This window comes from Corvus hawaiiensis, chromosome 16 (genome assembly GCF_020740725.1).
Source record: "Corvus hawaiiensis isolate bCorHaw1 chromosome 16, bCorHaw1.pri.cur, whole genome shotgun sequence".
Lineage (NCBI taxonomy): Eukaryota > Metazoa > Chordata > Aves > Passeriformes > Corvidae > Corvus > Corvus hawaiiensis.
In genome coordinates, this window is record NC_063228.1 from 7,774,870 (window position 1) to 7,795,794 (window position 20,925).

Here is a 20,925-nt window from a genome sequence, read left to right on the forward strand (position 1 = left end):
CACCTCCCAGCACCACCACACCCCTACTTTTCTCAGCACACTTCACGTCCTTATCAGCTCCTCTGGAATTAGCACAGCAGCCAGTCACAAAGGCAGCTCATCTGACTCAGAGGATCCCCAGAATTAGCGTGGCTCTCACCAACACCCATCCTAAGCCACCCAAATCCACAAAAATCATCATCATTCTGTAATTTGGCCAATTCACAGAGTTCAGAGTGAGAGGCCTCTTCTCCAGGATACCCAGAGGAGGTGTCCTGGAGCAGGATGGGGATCCTTCCCTCAGGTTTCAACTATCAAAGCTCTGGTGTTTTGCACCTTTTGGAAATTCAGCTCTCCAAACAGGCTGTCTGTGACAGGATCAGATGGAAAAGTGCTGGATGGGGAACTGCTGGAAAATCTGTGGCTCCATATGAGAGAAACAAAGGCTCTGCCACTGCAGCCGGACCAGAGTCATGGAATGTTCAGGGGTTAGCAGAGATCATCCAGTCCCTACCCCAACACCTTCCACTATCCCAGGTGGCTCCAAACCCCATCCAACCTGGCCTTGGCCACTTCCAGGGATGGGGCATCCCTGGGAGAGGTGTCCAGGACTGCCCAGCCCACCCCAGAGGTGCCACCAGGCCTGCACAGGTCTGTGAGGGGGATTTTGGAGCTCACCTGCAATAAATGATCCCCTTTAGCTCAACACAATTACACACGAGCCCTATCTCTGCCTCCTTTCCCTCTGCAAGATTCATTCTCCCAAAAAACCGATCCCAATTCTGCACCAGGATCACCAACACACAGCGCTGGGTGGGAGGAGAGGCTATGGAAAAGCTGCGGAGGGTGGGATAGCCCCAAAATGAGTCAGAGCCTTCCCAGCCAGGCTGGCTGGGCTTGGGTAGCACCAGGCACGGCTCAAGTGTCCTGCAGTGCCCCTGAGGCGGGCAGTGACTGTTCCTGTGCTCAGCCAGGTGTGACAAGGGACAAGAAATCCTCCCCGATCCCACCTCCAGCAGCACGGGCACGCCCCGTGCCGGGCAGCCGGGACAAAGGGGCTTTGTGCTGGCTCAGGAAAGCCGGGTCTAACCCTGGCTCGGCACAGCAGCCCTGTAAGGCTCAGGCTTTGCCCAAAACCAGTTAAACGACAGCAAAATTCCTCAGGCCGGCACCACTCACCAGGACATCCCGGTGCCCTCCTGGCATTAACCCTAAACACGGCCCAGAACCTGGAGAGGTCTAAGAACGGGAATAACAGAGCAGAAAGGGAGAAAGCTTCAGGAATAAAAGCCAAAAGGGGCATTGAAAGATTAAAGCCTTGCAGGTGCTGTGGAAATTGCTATAAAGGCTCAAAGAAAAATCCAGCTGTGCTAAGGGGGCAGAAAGGCAAAGGAGGCTCCTGGAAGCACTTTCAAAAACTCGAATTTAGTTTTATGTTTGTTCATTGTCTCTTGAAGAGAAATCTGTCAGGGCCTTGCTGGGGCAGCACAGCCCAGGTATGAGAAGAGGATTTGGAGACAGGTCTAAAAGGGAAAGTGAACTCATCCCGTGTCTCGTGTCCATCACAGATCCCTTCATTACGTGAGTCCAGGAGTTAATCTCCCATGGAGATGCAGCAAAATGTCCAGACAAGGTAAAAAATCCTGGGAAATCTGGGAGCAGCACATCAGGGCACAGCTGCACTGTCCAAACCTTTGGATCAGTGACTGACACAACAGCAGCTTTCAAAAGGTTCTCTGGAGGGAAAACCAGAAGGAAGAAGGGAGACATGAAGGTCAGTCCCAGCCCAGAGCAAAGCTCCTCTCCCTGCAGGGCCAGGAGCAGAGGTTTCCTGCTGGAGCCTGGGCGGTGCCCGGAGGTGCCAGAGGGGGACAAAGGGACACAGGTGATGCCAAACCTGTGGTTTGAGGAATAAACAACTCCCAGCCCACAAAAATCACCTTGTTAGCACAGGTCATCCCTGGCACTTGGCTCTTCCTCTAATCCTGCCTGATAGAGCTCAGCTTTAGAGGGACTCAGCACACGGAGGAAATTCCCCAGTATCTCAAAGTCTGGGTGAAACTTCTCCCTTTCCTCTCCAGAAGCACAGAGGAGGAGGCTCTGCCCAAACCTGCCCACAGGGAGAGCTGTGACCGCAGTGACCCGGCCAGCAGAGCCCAGAGCAGATCTGCTGCTCCCCCAAACCCCTGTCCCCAGCCCTGGAGTCACCCAGGAGAGCTCTCCAGGTGCTCATCCCTGGATTAAGGGTGGATCAGGCTCACAACCACCTCACCTGGAGCAGCGTTCTGTGCTGGCAGCCTCACAGGTGTGGGGACAAGGCACGAGATGCATTTTTCGGAAGACTCATCCTGGATTTTCCTCCTGAACCTGCTGTGGCAGGGCTGGGAGGGACAGGGGTTTACCAGCAATGGGGGACTGGGATGTTCACAGCATTTGGGGCCGTTCCAGCTGCCACCTTTCCCTGCAAATGCACGGATTCTGAGCCTGGCACAGACCTGTGGAAGGATGGGCAAGGTCAGACCAGCCCTGTGACCCCATGGGTGACGCAGGTGCTCGTTAAATGTCACCAGCAGAGAGGTTTTTATAAACAGAGCAATATTTGCTTCACTAAGGAGCTTGTGTCACTGTTTGCTCAAGCCTCCAGTTACAAGCTGGGAATATGGGAAAAGAAACAGTTTTGGCTCCAAGGTGCTGCTGAGCCCACACCCAAAAATGCCAGAGGCGTCAGCAGAGCCTGACACTGAGGGTTTGTGTTTCACAGCTCATGCAAGACCGTCTGTCCCAGAGAACGAGGGACAGGACAAGAGGAAATGGCCTCAAGTTGCACCAGGGGAAGTTTAAATTGGAGATTAATAAAAATTTCATCACCCAAAGGTTTGTCTAGCCCTGGAGTTACAGTACTGGAGGGATTTAAAAGCTGGATTTGGGCACAGGTTTTGGTGGTGGCCTTGGCAGTACTGGGGGAATGGTTGGATTTTGAAAGGTCTTTTTAAACCTCAGTGATCCTGTGACCCCACCCTCAGCTGCCTGTGCCCCCTCACTCGAGGGGGCTTTTAATTTGCAAAGAGAGAGGAAAGCCAGGGGTCTAAGAGGCCTTTTCCTACCGCCAAACACTCCGACCCCTCTAAAACCCAATCCTGATTTATCCCCTGCTGCGGGAACTGCAGAGCAAACCCTGCCCTGGCCACACAGCCCTCCCACGGCTGCCTCCTGCACCCTGAAGGAAGCGTCACAGAGACAATGAAGACACAATTAAAAGGCCAAACAGCATCAAATATCCATTTATGGCTGGAATGAAACCCCAACCGTTCCCCTGTACCTTCCTGGAGGTTTACATGAGATTTTCCTTGGTTTCTCCCTCCCTTCCTCTCTCTTCTGTAATATTTGCATCGCACAAGTCGAAAACCACCTACAGCTACCACTCCAACCTTGTCTCGAACTGCAATCCAAACAAGCTAAAAAAGGAAAGGTAATTGCTCTGACGTCTGCTTTCCCTCTCTCCCGAGGTTTGGTGACCCAGCAGCCTCTCTAGAGAGCAGAAATGTGTTCAGCAGTGCCCCAGCCCGACCTGTTCAGCATTCCTTATTCCCCAGTACCAAGAAGCTCCAAGAAAAGGATCTCCTGTAGGAGTCCAGCACCTGGGAAGAGGCTCTGGGCGTCCCCAGGTGCTTCTCACAGCAAGGCTGACACCTGGTGATGTGACAGAGCAGCTTAACATGTGCAGGTGTAAATGTAAATGTAAATATAAATATGTACACACAGGGGTGTGTGCAGAGTCACCTGCAGTGGATGCCAGGCCCTGCACAGCCCAGTCATGAAAAGCAGAACAAAACTCAACTAAACCCCATCTCTCACTCTCCCTGAACTCCAACTGTTCCCAGCCCTAAATCCTGTCCTTAAGCACCCCCTCAGCACCCGGCTGTGCCGACACCTGCGGGGATTTACCTCAGGGGAAGAACGGGAAGGTTTAACCCTTTCGTGCTGCACGCAGGGTCCGATAAATGAGCAGGTACCCAGCAGGAGCTGCCCCACCACCCCCGTTCCAAACGGGACACAGGAGCCGCAGGGGGAACGTCACCTAATTGTGTACCTAATGCTCTCAAATTATATTATTATTCTTATTATTATTACTATTAGCCTTTCAGAGCCTGAAACATTCGCTGGGATTTAATTTTGGGGTTCCCCTTGAGGCAGGAGAGTCTCAACAGCCACCATGGTGTGCGTGAAAGAAGAGCAGCTACCACCAAATTCTCCTAGCGCTGACACCTTTATATTTGTTTAGGACGCCAAACGACCTTATACATTATTAGTTTATTCCAAAAAAATAGCAAACAGAGCAAAAATACCCGATTTGATATTACAGTTGCGGCGCTGTGGCTGGCCTTGTTACGACGGTGTGGCGGCTCGCTTTGCGGCGGTGTGGCGGGCCCGTTGTACGACGGTGTGGCGGCTCGCTTTGCGGCGGTGTGGCGGCCCCGTTGTACGACGGTGTGGCGGCTCGCTTTGCGGCGGTGTGGCGGCCCCGTTGTACGACGGTGTGGCGGCTCGCTTTGCGGCGGTGTGGCGGCCCCGTTGTACGACGGTGTGGCGGCTCGCTTTGCGGCGGTGTGGCGGCCCCGTTGTACGACGGTGTGGCGGCTCGCTTTGCGGCGGCGATGGCGGCCCGGTTCAGCGGGGTGCTGCAGCTCACGGAGCTCGACGATTTCATTGCGCCCTCGCAGGTGGGGCCGCGCCGGGGCTGACAGGGCTGGGGACTCCCGGGGCCGGGGGTTCACGAGGCTGCCAGGCCCTGCCCCCGCCGCGGGACCCGCGGGGCGGACCCTGGGGAGGACGCGGACCCAGCCCGGAGGGGAGGCGGGGGGTGCCACCCTCAGCTCTCTTTGCCCCTCGCGCTGTCGCCGCACGGGGACCGTGCCCAGCCCCCTCAGACCTCTCCCCTCTGGTGTTGGGAATGGAAAAAGGGATAAAACCGAAGATTCCGCGCTGTCCCTTCCACCACCGCGCAGGGCAAGGCTCCGGAGCAGCCCGAGATCTTGGAGCAGCAGCCGAGCCATTCGCAGCCCGATGGGGAATAGCCAGCCCGAGCCATTCGCAGCCCGATCGGGAATAGCCAGCCCGAGCCATTCCCAGCCCGATGGGGAATAGCCAGCCCGAGCCATTCGCAGCCTGATGGGGAATAGCCAGCCCGAGCCATTCCCAGCCCGATCGGGAATAGCCAGCCCGAGCCATTCGCAGCCCGATGGGGAATAGCCAGCCCGAGTCATTCGCAGCCCGATGGGGAATAGCCAGCCCGAGCCATTCGCAGCCCGATCGGGAATAGCCAGCCCGAGTCATTCCCAGCCCGATCGGGAATAGCCAGCCCGAGCCATTCGCAGCCCGATGGGGAATAGCCAGCCCGAGCCATTCCCAGCCCGATGGGGAATAGCCAGCCCGAGCCATTCGCAGCCCGATGGGGAATAGCCAGCCCGAGCCATTCCCAGCCCCATGGGGAATAGCCGTGTGCTGTGTTAGTGTGGGGCCTCCCCGGTTAAAGTTGGAGCCTGGCCGGGTTGCCTCGCAGGCGTTCGGAGGGAGTGCACAGCGTTCGGGAGGGAACGGGCAGCGAGCAGGGATCGGCTCTGCTCCTGTCGGAGGCTTCAGGCGCTGGGTAAATGCGGACTATTCATCCTGGATGTGTTTGCTGAGAAACACAGCAGAAAAACCGAGCCGAGATGAGATCAGTGGAAAGGGAAATAGCAACCCCTGTTAGTTCTCCGTGTAGGACTTGGGTTTCCGAGGGAATTCTTCACGTAAATAATGTGCTCTGCTTTTGTGTTTCAAGGGAAGAATCAGAATGAGTTGTTCCTGCGAGGCTCTGAATCCTGCAAAGCGTAGCAAAAATGGATTAGTTTAGGGGGGAAACCTCAAGCTGGCAGAGGAAGGATGGTGAAAGGCAAAGGAGAAGTGGGACAGGGAGTCACGGGGTGCTTAAATAACAAAAACTGCACAAAATGCAGAAAACCCCTTGGGACTCGTGCTGGGACACCAGAGCGAAGTGGCAGCAGCCCAGCCAAGCTCCTCAGAGACCCTTCTGTCACAAAATAAAACCTCGGTGGCAGCAGGCGCACGCTGGGCACTGACCACACCTCCACGGGCTGGGATCTGCAGCCAGGAGTCAGGATTTGCTCCCAGATTTTGGGGAGGAGGAGGAGGGGGAGGACGGGGCTGGGCAGGCTCTGTTCCTGCCAAGGCTCCAAAACCAGAGCTGAGTTCTTCAGAAAGAGCAGCAGAATTATCCTGTGGGTTTGGGATGATGCTGGAGAAGTGTTCTTCCTGTACAAAAGGGGTGAGAAGCCTTTGCTTTGACATTTTTCTTACAGTGCTAAGAGAAACTCAGAGAAAATGCAGCCTGTTTTGAGGGGGAGGAACCAGGGTCACTCCAGAACCGGTGTTCAATCCCTTTATTTCTGTTCAATGCCCTCTCCCTTGCTCAGCTCCTCACTTCCAGGCTTTGCTGCTCTTTCAGGAATGCATCAAGCCTGTAAAAGTGGACAAAAAGCCTGGAAAAGCAGCAGCAAAAATCAAAATCGAAGCTGATGGAAGCTATTTCCAGGTCAATCAGGTATGTGGGGTCTTTTGTTCAGTAGGGTGTAAAAAACCCAGACAAATGAGTGTATTTTAAGTATTTTAGTCATGTTCATCCATTTAATTCTTCCAAGAGAACCAAGGTGCTGCTGTCAGCATTCTTGTATCTTTTTTTCTCTTTAATTTATAATCAATAATTCCAATTTTGTGCCACTTTTGTGCTCTGAAACACTGCCATTAATTACTCATAATTACTCATAATCATATTAGTATCAGAGCAGATAAGCTGAGATTGTATTAAACTTTAATTTATAAGCATTTCAATTTATAAATTCATTTCTAAGCAGTCATTTTATTTTATAATCAGTAATTCCAATTTATTCCAGTTTTTTATGCTCTGAAACACTGCCATTAACTAGTGATGATTTTCAGTATAAGAGCAGATAAGCTGAACATTTTATTTCTTTTAGCAATATTTAAAGATTGGCAGTTCCAGGTTGTTTGAGACATCTTTTGTGCTCACTCACAGAGAGATTTAACCAAGATATTTTAAATAAATCTTGCAGTGTTCTTTTAAAAATAATATTTCAAAGTCTTTCTTTAAAAGCTTGAAGAATTCAGAAGCCTCCTGCTTCCAAAACTCAGGCTGAGTTTTTCCTGTTTTCACCAAAAAAAGTTGGCATTGCTCAGTTGACCAGGCTGGGAATTCCTCTAGGAATGGAACTTTGAACTTCAGGCAGATTTTGATGTTAAAAAAAGGGGATACAGCACTTCCAAAGGAGTCTGGTTCCTTATTTTGAAACTTTAATAGCACCTCATTTCCTGGTCTATTCCTGGCTTTATTGAGGAGTGATGATTAGAGGAGAATCTCTTGGGAAAACCAATTTATTCAGGGTAGATATAAGGAAAAATATTCCCTTCCACTGCCTGGGATGAAGTTGGTCTGGGATGAAATCCCTCAGCAAATTCCCCTTTCTGTGCCAAATAGTCCCATTAAAAGCAGCAAACTTCAGGGGGCTTTGTCCTCATCTTACTAAAAATAAAGACTTTTTAAAATGATAAACCAAAGGCTTCAAAAGAGCATCATCTTCATTATTATTTGCAGTAAAGGGAGGGAAACGGCTCCTTAAATTCTGTGCTGGGATCAGAACTGAGCCTGCTCTGTTTCTTTGTAGGATGGGGAGGCACAAAGGCTGGAAACGGCAAAAATCACCCTGAACGATTGCCTGGCCTGCAGTGGCTGCATCACCTCAGCTGAGAGTGTTTTAATCAGCCAGCAGAGCCACGAGGAGCTCTGCAAAGTGCTGGCTCTCAACAAGGTGGGTCCCTCTCCCCTCTGCAGAAAATCCACAGGAAAAGGGAATTTCAGAGCCCTGAAGGATCCCAGGCTGGTCTTGCTGCACTGGTGTGGTTTATTCTCATTTTCTAAAGAGTTTGGAAGGATTTAATTAAATTAAATTAAATTCCTGCCTCAGAGTGAGTGTGGGAGATGCTCTGTGGTGCTGACAGTTGTGCCTGTGCCACGTTCATTTGGGATTGTTTGGTTTTATCCCAGGCTGCTGCTGCCAACGAGCAGAAGCTGGTGGTGGTTTCTGTTTCACCCCAGTCCAGAGCCTCCCTGGCTGCAAGGTGCAAACTGGGGGTTCTGGAAACAGCAAAGAAGCTGACCACGTTCCTGAAGAGCTTAGGCAAGTGTGGGATTGTGTTCTGAGGGGACTCGGGGCTGAGGGTTCAGCACAAATGGATGGGGTTTAACCCCCACGTGGATTCCAAACTTTCCACAACTTCAGTCATGTAATAAACTTGCAGTGAGGGAGGGAAAGCTTGGAAAAAGGAGGGAGAGGGATTTTTTTATAAGGGCAGATAGTGACAGGACAAGGGAAATTATTTATACTGCCAGAGGGCAGGGTCAGGTGGGATATTGGGAAGGAATTCTCTGTGAGGGTGGGGAGGCCCTGGCACAGATTCCCAGAGAAGCTGCCCCTGGATCCCTGGGAGTGCCCAAGGCCAGGCTGGAGCAGCCTGGGATAGTGAAAGGTGTCCCTGCCCATGGAACTGGCTGATCTTTAAGGCCCCTTCCAACCCAAACCATTCCATCATTCTATAAAACCTGTAAAGAACCATTTAAAAGAACTTTACATTTTAGATTTCCATCTCTCCTGTCACTTCTACTCCTCTTGCTGTGCTGAAAACTGTTCCCTCTCAACTGCAGGCCTTGGTGCCTGTAACCAAGTTTCACTCTGGTTCAAGTGGAAGTTTTTGTGTTGTATTTTGCTGTATCCTGTGGGTTTAACCCAGCTGCTGTCCTGCCCAGGTGTGCACTACGTGTTTGACACAACCTTCTCCAGGAACTTCAGCCTCCTGGAGAGCCAGCGAGAGTTCGTGAGACGCTTCCACAAACAGGCAGAGGACAAAAAGGCTCTGCCCATGCTGGCCTCTGCCTGCCCAGGTATGGGTTCAGTTACAGCTGCAAGCAGAAACCCAGCAGCTGCTCAGAAAGGTGGAAATGGAAGTTTTTACCTGCAGGGATTATTCTCTTCACAGCACAGAGATGTTGGTGTTAAAGCAGTGGTGAGACATCTCTAAAATGAATTTGGTGTTACAGTTCCTGTGCTTTTTGTGCTGAACTGAGGCGGAAAATGGTTATTAATGCACATTAAACCTGGGGTTTGGGGAGACTGGGCAGAGTAAAGGCTTGCTTCTTATTTGTTAATTTAATTTGCTGATTCTGCTCCTTCCAGGTTGGATCTGCTATGCAGAGAAAACCCACGGCAGCTTCATCATTCCCTACATCAGCACCACCAAATCTCCCCAGCAGGTCATGGGCTCCTTGGTCAAGGGCTACTTTGCAGAGCAGCAGGTAAAGCTCTAAAAATGCTCTTCTTAATGGAAAACTCCTCAAATTGGAGACTTTAGGCTGAACTTTTAAAAATTTTGCTCTGTGTTACGCACGTTTAAGGGTCAATATTGCCTTGCAGAAGGCAGCAAATTGTTCTCACTTCTGTTCTAGCTAATGAGTAGTAATTAGGGCATAACACTTAGCATAGGCTCATTAAAGCCTCTGGATTATTTGGGAAAGCTGAGGAACTTTATTTCTCAGTGTCTTTGTGCTCCTGTTGTTTAAGGCTGGTGAATAATTTCAAATGAGTGACCCCAAGCCAAGGCTGCAGTCGGTGCTTACGTGCAGATCCTGGCTTGTCTAAAAATGATCCCTCATTCCCATCCTGATGGATGTTCTGTTTCTGTTCTTAGTCTGTAACCTTTGGAATCTTTCCAGATGGGAGCTGGATATCCACAGGCTGGAGTTTAAACAAACAGCCTGGATTTGGCTGGGAAGGAGCTGCAGCACCCAGTGGGATTTATTGTGGGACGTATTGGCCACTAACGAGCAGTGCTTTGACACTTACATGAGGCAGATGCTGGCAGCTGCAGATTTGGGACAGAATTTGGCAGCTTCTGGGAATATTTGGCACAAGAGACTGAAACAATGGCCTGGGGTCAGTGACCTGTTTCCTCAGGCTGTGCTTATTTCGTGCATGATCCCGAGGTTCTTGTGGGACTCCAGACCATGGCCTGGTTGCTGAGCAGGGGCTGAGCTGTGGGAGCAGGGAGGAAGTTTATTCCCTAATGGCTTAATTAGGGATTGGCTTCTCTGCCTGACCTTGGATCATTGCACTGGAGTGGGGGAAACTTCCTGGAGCTAAAGGGAGCCTCAGGAAAGATGGAGAGGGATTATTTCCAAGGGCGTGGAGTGCCAGGACAAGGGGGAATGGCTTGCCACTGCCAAAGGGCAGGGTTAGATGGGATACTGGGAAGGGATTCCTCCCTGTGAGGGTGGGGGAGGGGCTGGGATGGAATTCCCAGAGAAGCTGTGGCTGCCCCTGGATCCCTGGAAGGGTCCAAGGCCAGGTTGGACAGGGCTTGGAGCAACCTGGGATAGTGGAAGGTGTCAGGGGTGGGACTGGATGGGCTTTAAGGTCCCTTCCAACCCAAACCATTCCAGGATTCCATGAAACCTGTGAAGGACCATAAATGCAGGCACTGACTGCAGCTGAAATTGGCTTCTAGGGGTGAAATATTTTCATTTATGTATAAATATACACAAATATTCAGTAATAGGGGGGATTGTTCCAGGGGCATTGAGGCATTTCCACCACTCTCCTTTGCTCCTGGAATGCAGCTCCCTGAGGACAGGGAGGATTTTGGCTGCTCCAGCTGCCCAGCCTTGTCTCTCTTGCAGCACCTACCCCCTGACAGGATCTACCACGTCACAGTCATGCCCTGTTATGACAAAAAGCTGGAGGCCTCCAGGCCAGACTTTTTCAACCAGGAATTCCAGACCAGGGATGTGGATTGTGTCATCACCACAGGTAAGCAGATCCACAGGAGATTCCCAATTCCAGCGAATTCTGGGAGCCTCAAAGTGTTCCCTGGCTTTAGTAATTCTTTGCCTCTGACAGAGGTTGGATATTGATCTATATTTACATTTTAATAGTGCAAATCATGCCCTGGTACAATGCAGATGCAGTTTAGGGACTGCTCTGTGGGGTTTGTTTTGCTGTATCCCAAAAATAAGAGCTCTTTGTGCCTGGTTCTGCTCTAGGAGAAGTGCTAAAGCTGTTGGAACAAGAAGGAGTGTCCCTGCCAGATGTAGATCCTGGTCCCCTGGATACCATGTAAGAACAAAATCTCATTTCAGTCATGTTCTCTTTCCTGCAGGATTGAGAGAGTTCAGAATTTCCTTTTTCCTGCTGTTTTACACAAGTGTGTTTGCACTTGGTTTGGTTTCTTGTGTCACTTGAACCAGTACAACTGGGAGTTTAAATATTTCATGTACAGAATATGGTGAATTTCCACTGGACAGTCACTCCAGCTCCTTTCATCCCACAAAAACCTGCTGCAGGCTTTGGGAAGTGCGAGATTCTGTCCCAGTGATAAAAATTTCCTGAAGCAAAAGCTATTGCTGTGCTGTCCCTGCTCCTCATTACCAGAGCTACTGCAAAGATCCCAGAAGGAAAGCAGAAATAACAAATATTTAGGTCACTGAGTTAATCTCCAGGAGACTGTTGGTAAAAAATGACACTTAAGACATGTCAGATGAGCCTGGGGTTGTTGAACTGAAGAGGAACATCTGGTCAAGGGCCAGCTGCACACACTGGGGTGGGGTGGAATCCCATTCTGTGGTCTGAGGTGACAGCAGGGCTGGTTCTGCACTGAGCACCCAGAGCTGCCTTTGCTTCCTGGTGAGAGGAGCATCCCCGGAGCTCCTGGCACATAAACACCAGAAAGGTTCATTAGCAGCACCTCTCTGAACTATACAGGATGTTTCATTATAGAATATGGAATCCTGGAATGGTTTGGGTGGGAAGGACCTTAAAATCATCCAACCCCAACGCCTTCCACTGTCCCAGGTTGCTTCAAGCTGTGTCCAACCTGGCCTGGGACACTTCCAGGGATCCAGGGGCAGCCACAGCTTCTCTGGGCACCTGTGCCAGGTGACACAACTCCCACTGGGCACCACGAGGCTCTGGAGCTGGTTCCCAGGAGAAAGGGAAAAGCTGGAGCTCAGCAGGAGCTGCTTTTTGGCTGCTCCCATTGTCCTGAACCCCCTGGAGCTTTGTTTTATCCCGAATCCCTGAAGTTGCTGCTCTCTCCTCTCCGCAGGCTCGGCGGTGCTGCAGCAGAGGAGCTCAGCACCCACCGTGGCGGGGGCTCGGGGGGGTACCTGGAGCACATCTACAGACATGCAGCCCAGGAGCTCTTTGGGATCCACGTGGACTCAATCCAGTACAAACCTCTCAAGTAAGAAGCTGAAATCCTACAGAAAACTCAATTTTTCTGGAATTCTCTGTTGCTGTGGGGCCGAACCTTTCTTTGCAATGTTAAACATTTCACTTCCAGGCCTGAGAGCTGGCTGCTCCCTCCCCCAGCTGCTGAGCAATAAATCAGCCAATTCCATGCAGCCCTTCCCAGGGAGAATTCCAGCCCCTTTCCCACTCACACGCTGGAGTTTGGCCTGATAGATTTTCCCACTGACAGTTTTTCGAATAATTGAGAAGGCAGAGCTGTCATGGAGTTGGGATTCCTCACCTGGGATCAGGCCAATCAAGTAGATTTGTCACTAATTATTGATCCCAGAAAACCTTGGGGAGGGGCTTTGGGGCTCTGTTTAACTGTAATGAAACAGGAAATAAATCATCTGAGTTTGGGCACTGAGGCTCGTCCACCTGAGATTCCTTCTGGCCTCCCAGTTCTAATTTAGTGTATCCCTTGGAATTAATTATATCCCTAATGAGCAGCATTTATGTTTAGGATTCCCTCATTTAGGAAGCAGAAAAAGCAGTCTCAAATACTTGATAAAAATCAAATTACTTACTTTTTTATCAGGAGCAGGTATTCCCACTAACCTTAGGAATCTGGAATCCTTCAATCAGGCTTTGTTCCCATGTTTTATGATCCGGTAGAAGTTAAAAATCCCCTCGGGGGCTCCATTAATGTTGGCTGAAGGAACTCAGGTCTGTTACAGGGAAAGGCTCCATTGGCTGAGCTTTATCCAGCACAGGTGTCCTTCAGCAAACTCTGCTCAGGTGCCTCAAACAGTCCTGGAGAAGGCTCTGGAAGGAATTCCTTCATGTTTCCTTTGGATGGCACAGAACTAGGACAGCTCTTAAATGAGATTCACAAAGAATTTGGGTTTAGCACGGGGCCCTTTGAAGTTTAAAATAGAAATTCATTTGGAGAAGACATTTGCTCTGCTCTGCTCCCTCAGGAACAAGGACTTCCAGGAGGTGACCCTGGAGAGGGATGGAGTGGTCCTGCTCCAGTTTGCTCTGGCCTATGGATTTAGGAACATCCAGAACCTGGTGCAGAAGCTGAAACGGGGGAAGTGCCCCTATCACTACGTGGAGGTCATGGCCTGTCCCTCAGGTGAGGCTGCCCAGGGGCACATCCAGGGCTGGGAGGAGCTCCAGGGAATTCAGTGCAGGAAAAATGGGTGATTTCTCACACTCTTGAGAGGTGTGACAGCCACAGCATCACAGATCCAGAGCTGTGTGTAGATTTTCCTACCTCTAAGCCAGTAATTCCTCAGGATTTAAGGAATTGCAGCTAAATCCCATCACACAATTGATTAATGGCTTCTAAGGAAGATTTCCTGAGCTCTTTGGTACCTGAGGGGCTTTTTCCCCTAAAATTGCCCAAACATGACCATTACACGTTCAGAAAATGCTGCTGTGGCTGGTGGAGAAAGTCACTTCCTACCTATCTTATCCCATTTTCCTTTTCCTGCCTGCTTGGCTCCCTTGGGATGTGCTGGCAGGGAGCAGGGGCAGCCTGAGCCCAGCCTGGGCTGATGCTGAGGGGCCACTCCTGGCTCTTGGAGCTGCTCCTTCCCAAGGATCCACACAGCTCTGGGAGCCTCCCGCTGCTCAGCCCAACTCCCAGAACTTTTCCCTTTCCTTCGGCTGAGCCCCCAAGGCTGGACTCACCTGGACTGGGCTCTGGCTCCGTTCTGGAGGCAGGAGATAAGAGCAGCAGCTCTGGCAGATTCCCAGCTGGAGCCAGCCCAGGATCTCCCAGCCCCAGGGCCCTGCTGCTGAGAGATAACCAGGGGTGAACCTCAGGTCCTGAGGTGTTTTCATTCCTGCAGCTCTTTGCAGGAGCAGAGGAAATCAACTGGAATTTTTTTAGGATGGTTTTCCTGCTGAAGCTGAAGTTCTTGATCCCTTTTTTCCCCCAGGCTGTTTGAATGGAGGAGGGCAGATCAAACTGGAGGGGGAATCCAGCAAGGAGGAGCTGCAGCAAGTGGAGAGGTTGTATGAATCTCCGAGGGCTGAGATTCCCGAGGAAAACCAGGCTGTGGGGGAGCTGTACGAGCACTGGCTAGGAGGCTGGGGCTCAGAGAAGGCTCTGGAAGTGCTGCACACGGAATACCACGCCGTGGAGAGGGCAAACACTGCCCTGAACATCAAGTGGTGAGGGCTGCCAAGCCCAGGCAGACACTCAGTGCCTTCTGAACTCACATTTGGGATTCTCCAAGGACTGCTGGAGCTCTGTGCAATTCCTGCCTCTGGCACTGCTCATTCCTTCAGCTTTAGGATGAGGGGATGTGAATAAACCCCGAAGTCTGACAGAAAACACATCAAGAGAGGCAGAAATGCAAACCAGGCTGGAAGGACTGACCCTGCACTGCTCTAACAGCCCCATTCTTGCCAGAATGGAGGAATTCCAGGATTTAAAGTTCATCTCCAGACTGAGCTTTGTGCCACATCCCAATATTCCTCCCCCAGGCCTTGCTGGATTGTCACAGCACTCAATTCTTTGGCTGCCTCTGCTGCAACATCCTCATTTCATTAGAAATGGTCTCATTAGGCCTGGAGTTCTCACATCGCACTGCCCTGCAGCTTCTGTGCCCTCAGAGGGGGGATCCAAAGCCTGGGCTCATCCCTGGGGCTGGATCAGTGCCTGCTGGAATGGGACTGGAGTGAATGCTGCAGAAAATCCTTGTAATTTCTTTTCCTTAAATTATAGTAATTTATACCAAGAGCAATTATATCTCTCTCTTTTCTTCCCAAACACACAGCAGGGAGTCACAGAATTGTCCCACTTAGCCACCCTCAGCAGCCACTCACTGAGGGATAATATCCCTAAATCCAGACAAAACAGGCAGTTACTAGTGGATAACATCCCTAAATTATGAGAAAATAATTCCTGACCTTGTGACTGGCAGGAACCAAAGCCTCTTCTGCACTTTATTCCAATCAAGCCACAGAGCACATGATGATTTTCATGTTTTTAATTAAAAACTTTCCATTTTTCAGGTGTTGCTGATCGTTAATGACCTCACAGTGTTCTAAGGCATCAACCTCCCACTGCTGCCCCCTTCCCACCCTCCTGAGGAGCAAATTGGTGCTTCCAGGGAATTCCCTTCTCCATGCAGGGATTTGTAACACCCAGGGGTTTGCTAAACCAGAAAACATCTTTGACAGGGAGAGGCTCGAGCCTGGAATGCTGAGACCATGGATCAGTGCACAGCACAGTTGGTGTCTGCTGAGCACGTGCACATCAGCCCAGAAATGCACAATCAATTAAGCTTGACTAGCTGGAAATTAAATAATCAGGGCTCTACATTTTGTCACTTCCCCAGTTCCCAGGTCACCAACACAAACAGAGGTCACTGAAGCTACCCAGGACACCCTGGGATCCCTGTTCTGGGCATTCTGGGTGGCTCTTCCTGCCCTGGCACCAGGAAGAGCTGGAATCTGTCCCAGCTTTGAGCTGTGGAGCAGGCTCAGGGTTGGTTAAACACACAGGAGCATCCCTGCTCCCAGGATAAATCAAATTCCAAAGGAACACCCAGGCGACATCCACAACTCCAGCATTTCATGTAAACTGAGGAATTCAGGCCATGGGACCAAGGGAGCTTTTGCAGCTGGATAAATCCTTCCCCTTCCATGGAGGGGAGTAAATCCAAACTATAACTTAAGGAAAAAAGAAAACCTTGTTCCAGTTTGTAGCAAAGGAAAAAGCCCCAAACCAGACTCCAGTGGCAACAAAGAAGTTCACAGTCCACACATGAAAAACCCTGAAATCAACTCTATTCCAGTGCTGGGAGCTGCCATGAAACCCTCATTTTCTCCACAAAAAAAAAAAAAAAAAAAAAAAGGGAATGACTTTACTGGTGTAAAGTGCCTCCCACACCTGCAAATAAAACTCTGCTCCTTTCTCAGCTTAAAAATAAGTAAAACACAGCCCTGATTTTGCACAAAGTGAAGGCTGGGGAGGCCTGGGAGCCCCAGCTGGTCCCCGGCCCAAGGACAAGGCAATGTCCACGGAGTTGGCACCAAGTGTTTTCCAGTTTTTATCCTGGAGAAAGCAAAGAGCAAGGCATGCCTGGCAGCACTTCGGTGTTTGCTGCCTAAAATCTGTCCCACCTGGGAAAATCCCTCCCAAAGCCAGAGGGGTTGGGGCAGATCGTGGACACCCCATGTGGTCCGAGGGCTTCCGAAGGCAGCGACTGGGTCACAAATCCCTACACAAATCCCTTTATGACCTACTGGAAAAATTGGGAAAAAAGGTGGGACAAAACCCCACCCAAACCCTGCAGTGATGAGGGTTTTGTTAGCACAGGGCTGGAGTTGGGTGGGTACCAGTGACACCAGTGGCTTCCCATGGGGATCCAAGCCTCCACCTCCATCCCTGGCCTGAGAGGGGCCCAGGGTGGCTGGAGCAGGACAGGAGGGCCAGGAGGGCTGCCAGAGGTTCCAGAGCTACGTGGCTGCATCCCACAACCCCTGGGAATGGGATGCAGCCCCCAGGCCTGGCAGTGCAGGCAGGGGAGCCTGGTGGTCTGTGGGGCACAGCTCCACCATCCCGGAGCATTCCAACTTTTCCTTGGCTCCCTTCTGCGGCCACGGGGCTGCAGGACGTGGCAGCTCCTGCACTGACCCCAAAATTGGGAGTGTCCCCTGCTCCAAGCCATGTCCTGACCCTCTGCTGGCAGCAGCCACATCCCAGCACCAAGGGGGGGTCACCACAGCCTGGGCTCTCCAAAGGTATCCAGGTGCTGCTCCACAGGGAACTTCCCAGGCCCGGGGAGCCGGACGTGGTGCCGGAGGGGGAGCAGAGCAGCCTCAAACAAGCAGGTTAAAAACACAAACCAGTCCCCAGCTGGGAGTGAATCCATGCTGGGCACAGCCAGGAGGGAGCCCTGGCACCATGGGGACGTCACTTCTTCTCCAGGAAGGGCCCGAAGAGCCCCCAGTCAAAGGCCAGCATGGCCTGGGGGTTGGGCCTCTCCTTGGGCTTCTTGAAGTTGTCCCTCTCGGAGCGCAGCATCCTCAGCACCTCCACAGGGTCCGTCCTGCCCGTGAACCTCTGCACAGGCTCCTCCCTGCAAGGACAGCCCTGCTGTGCCCATGGGGACAGGATGGGACCCCCACCCTGCTGGGATGGACAACGGGGGCAGTCCCATCCTGTGCTGGGCCCTGCTGGGGCACACGGGCGGTCTGGGCTGACCCCATGTCCAGGCTCCCTCCCCTCGCTTCGGGCTCGGATTTCCCACCAGTTCATGAGGCCATCGGGAAAAGGGATGATGCTGGAGGGGAAAGGGGAGTGGATTTTGGGGAAGGGCCCCAGCAGAGCTTACGTGACCCGCAGGAAGGGGTTGTACAGGAACTCCTCCTGCAGCGTGGAGGGCACCGTGGGCAGGTCCTCATCATCGCGCTGCTGCCAAGGGAGCAGAGGAGTCCAAATCCTGCTGCCATCCCACACCCCCCAGCCCCTACCCTGGCACAGGGGGCACAGCCACTTACTCTGGCCCATGCCAGCTTCTCCTTCACCATTTCATTCTCTGGCTCCACCTTCAAGGCGAATTTGAGGTTTCTGACAGTGCATTCATGGCCACAGAAAACCTTCTGCAGGAGACAGCCGGCATCAAACCCGCTCCCAGTGCCAGATCCGAGCCCCCTCCTAGCTCCAGGAGCCCTCCCCAGGCTGGGAGGTGTGGGACACTCACCGTGTCCTTGGGCAGAGTCCCCAGGATTTGGGTGAGGTTGGTGTGCATCTGCTCTGCTGTCCCCTCAAAGAACTGCCCGCAGCCCCCCACAAACAGGGTGTCACCTGTGGGAAAGGGGACTGGGCACTGAGGGACCTCAGTGCCAGGGATGGGGGTGCCAGGGGGTGCTGGGATCACCCCAGGAGCTCTGAGTGTGGGGGACAGGCAGCACACAGGGAGTGTGTCCCCAAACCCATGGGGGGCACATGGGTGGGTGGGATACCTGAGAATAGAGCCGGAGCATCCGGGGAATCGTCCTCCCACATGAAGTAGCACATGTGGCCCGAGGTGTGGCAGGGGGTGAAGAGGCACCTCACCCTGATGGCCCCAAACTGGGGGAGAGAGGGTCAGGATCCCACTGAAGGGGAAAAACAGGCCCCCCCAGACCTCTCCATGCCCTGCCTGGAGCCCAGCAGGTCACAGATCAGATGGGGGGTTGGATGGGTCCAGGTGTGCCTGCTCTGATGGCATTTGGAACCCGGCCCCAGGAGAGGGTGGGATCATCCAGCACAACCCCAAACAGGCTGAGGTTGGGATGAGATTTCTCCTCCATCCCAGCTTTGAATCCGTGGGGCCACATCTGCAACTGCCCCAGAGCACAAAGAGCCGAGCATGGCCCAGCAGCACCAGCCCCACTGGGGACCACGGTGCCACTGGGGACAGTGTGACCACCCCACTCTGCTCCCCACTGGGGACCTTGGGGACCACCAGGCAGGACCCGTGTGTGGGGTCTGAGCCCCGAATATCCCCACACTCCTGCAGCCACGCACCGTGAGCTCCTGGCCATGGGTGACCTTGTGCGTGAGGGCCCCGATGCGCTCGTCAGCACCGAACACCTGCAGGCCGGGGAAGAGCTGGGCCAGCTCCTCGTTGCCCCTGGCGTGGTCCCTGAGGGCAGAGGAGGGGATTGGGAATGGGCACTGTCCCTATGGGGACATGGCCGCCCCGACTCAGCTGCACCTACCAGTGGTGGTGGGTGGTGAGGATGGCCCTGAGCACCACGTCCTCCTTCCTGATGATCTCCAGCAGCTGAAAGGGACCCAGAGCAGCGGTGAGTGGCAGAGGAGGTGACACACACACACACACACACCATGGCCATGTGGCACCGGGCAGAGGAATCCCCCAAAACCCCGTGCTGAGGAGCCGCAGGGTGACGGTGGGACACAGGTGTGACCCTATCGTGCGGAGTGGAGCAGGTGGATGGGAACAGATTCCCTGGGAACAGTGGCATTTGTGGCCGGTGCTTTCTTAGTGGAGGCACAGAGTCACTGCCACTGGCCACAGCGAGGGCCACATGGCACTGCCAGCCCCGGCACGGCTGCCAGGAGGCTCCGAGTGCCAACTTAACATTCACGGCCAGGAACAAACCCTCGGCTGCTCCCGACTCCGCTCCTCCAAGAGGAAGGAAATGTCCGAGTCAGCACCAAACGCTTAAAACCCGCGACAGCGCTCGCACGCTGAGGGGGTGGTACAAGGGGACACGGGGCAGAGGGACACGGGGGTCACAGCGACCCCGGCCGCTGCCTTCCCGGCTCCTGGGAAACGGGACTGGGCACGGGAAACCCGCTCCAAAGGGCTGTTTGGGGTTATTCCCGCTTGCTGTGGGGTCTGCAGGGCTGCGGCACGGGGAGGGAACGGCTGAGGGAACCCGGGATCCCCGCGCGGCCCAGGGCAGGGGGACAGGGATCCGCACCCCACATTCCATCGGGATGGAGGGGTCTGTCCTGCCGGTGAGATGCTCCATGTCCGCACGGATACCTCCGGTGTGGGGCCACCGCCCCCGCGAGGGACACGCCACCCACGGTGGGGGGGGGGGGGGGGGCCGCTCACCCTTTTGGGGACCGCGGCGTCCACGGCGACGGCGTCGCGGGTGCTCTCCTCGATGACCAGGTACATGTAGTTGTCCTCCAGCACGGAGATCACCTTCACCTTCATGGCTCGGCTCCGGCGCCGCCCGGGGACACGGCGGGGACACGGCGGGGACCCGCGGGTGGGGGGGGCGGCCCCACGCAGCGAACCGGGATCGGGGTGCGGGACCCCGGCGTGTCCCCAGCGCCACCCCCGGGCGGTCCCGGGGCGGTCCCTGCCGTGCTGCGGGGCGGGTCACGCAGCGTGGGGCGGGGAGAGCCCGCACGGCCCCGGCCGCTCCCCCTGCGTCACCCTGTGTCACCGCGGGGTCCCTCGGCACGCCCTGACACCCCCGGCGCCGGAGGAAGGAGGGGTCCCAGCCCAGCCTCCAAAATCAGCCCCTGCTCCCAGTGCCAGCGGGGTACAAGGGGAGGGATGAGGGGCTGCTGGCGCTGGGGACACTGGTGGCACTGGGGGGGGGCTGGTGCCCAGCAGGTGATGGAAACACCAGCGGGGGGAGAAGGTACAGAGTGGTCCTGGACACTGGAACTGCTGATGGGGGGTCTGGGAGGGGCTCTGCTCCAGGGACAGGAACCCACCCCGAGCACAGAAAGCACCAAAGGCACAGGGGGCAGGAGCACAGCTGAGCTGCGGTGCCGTTTCCAGCCGGACACAAGTCCTGGGGCAGGGCTGATCCGGGCCCCCAAATTGAATTGTTGAGGTTAGAAAAGGCCTCTTAGAGTCCAACCATTCCCCCAGCAGTGCAAAAGCCACCACCAACCCATGTCCCCAAGTGCCACATTCACATGGCTTTGCAATCTCTGCAGGGATGAGGACTCCACCCCTGCCCTGGGCAGCTGTGCCAGGGCTGGGCAGCCCTTTCCAGGAGGAATTTCCCCAATATCCAGTCTGAACCTCCCCTGGCCCAGCCTGAGGCCGTTCCCTCTCCTCCTGTCCCTGTTCCCTGGGAGCAGAGCCCG

The 20,925-nt window shown here is 53.6% G+C and overlaps 2 protein-coding genes across 6 annotated transcripts; one reads left to right on the forward strand and one right to left on the reverse strand.

Annotated features, from left to right (window-relative positions):
• The first annotated feature begins 4,594 nt into the window (after positions 1-4,594).
• On the forward strand, positions 4,595-15,361 carry CIAO3 (cytosolic iron-sulfur assembly component 3). Of its 3 annotated transcripts, none has more exons than XM_048320957.1 (11): positions 4,595-4,700; positions 6,485-6,580; positions 7,719-7,862; positions 8,099-8,231; positions 8,858-8,992; positions 9,285-9,403; positions 10,784-10,913; positions 11,147-11,219; positions 12,208-12,345; positions 13,313-13,470; positions 14,282-15,361. In XM_048320957.1, the coding sequence occupies exons 1-11, from the start codon at positions 4,635-4,637 to the stop codon at positions 14,518-14,520; spliced, it is 1,431 nt and encodes a 476-aa protein (XP_048176914.1). In that variant the 5' UTR covers positions 4,595-4,634; the 3' UTR covers positions 14,521-15,361. The 3 variants fall into 3 exon arrangements, with proteins under 3 accessions (XP_048176914.1, XP_048176913.1, XP_048176915.1); XM_048320956.1 differs by lacking the exon at positions 4,595-4,700 and adding an exon at positions 5,429-5,626; XM_048320958.1 differs by lacking the exon at positions 4,595-4,700 and adding an exon at positions 5,840-6,304.
• On the reverse strand, positions 15,323-20,160 carry LOC125334263 (hydroxyacylglutathione hydrolase-like protein). 3 transcript variants are annotated; one of them, XM_048320961.1, is made up of 8 exons: positions 19,928-20,160; positions 19,062-19,126; positions 18,868-18,985; positions 18,321-18,429; positions 18,059-18,162; positions 17,856-17,954; positions 17,690-17,769; positions 15,323-17,434 (listed from the first exon to the last, which is right to left on the reverse strand). In XM_048320961.1, exons 1-8 carry the CDS (start codon positions 20,030-20,032, stop codon positions 17,269-17,271), a joined length of 846 nt encoding a protein of 281 aa, XP_048176918.1. In that variant the 5' UTR covers positions 20,033-20,160; the 3' UTR covers positions 15,323-17,268. The 3 variants fall into 3 exon arrangements, with proteins under 3 accessions (XP_048176918.1, XP_048176917.1, XP_048176916.1); XM_048320960.1 differs by having other exon boundaries at positions 17,690-17,766; positions 17,856-17,957; positions 19,928-20,159; XM_048320959.1 differs by having other exon boundaries at positions 17,856-17,957; positions 19,928-20,156.
• Positions 20,161-20,925: the final 765 nt, after the last annotated feature.

What these genes read in the sequence shown, in the direction of transcription:
- CIAO3 (XM_048320956.1), top strand. Translation starts at nt 5,429, where the DNA reads ATGGGGAATAGCCAGCCCGAGCCATTCCCAGCCCCATGGGGAATAGCC. An exon ending in TCGGAGGCTTCAGGCGCTGG is followed by an intron (nt 5,627 to 6,484) that starts GTAAATGCGGAC and finishes CTGCTCTTTCAG; the next exon opens with GAATGCATCAAGCCTGTAAA. An exon ending in GGATTGTGTCATCACCACAG is followed by an intron (nt 10,914 to 11,146) that starts GTAAGCAGATCC and finishes GTTCTGCTCTAG; the next exon opens with GAGAAGTGCTAAAGCTGTTG.
- LOC125334263 (XM_048320959.1), bottom strand. Translation starts at nt 20,032, where the DNA reads ATGAAGGTGAAGGTGATCTCCGTGCTGGAGGACAACTACATGTACCTG. An exon ending in CCCATGGCCAGGAGCTCACG is followed by an intron (nt 18,430 to 18,867) that starts GTGCGTGGCTGC and finishes TCTCTCCCCCAG; the next exon opens with TTTGGGGCCATCAGGGTGAG. An exon ending in GGACTCTGCCCAAGGACACG is followed by an intron (nt 17,958 to 18,058) that starts GTGAGTGTCCCA and finishes TGTCTCCTGCAG; the next exon opens with AAGGTTTTCTGTGGCCATGA.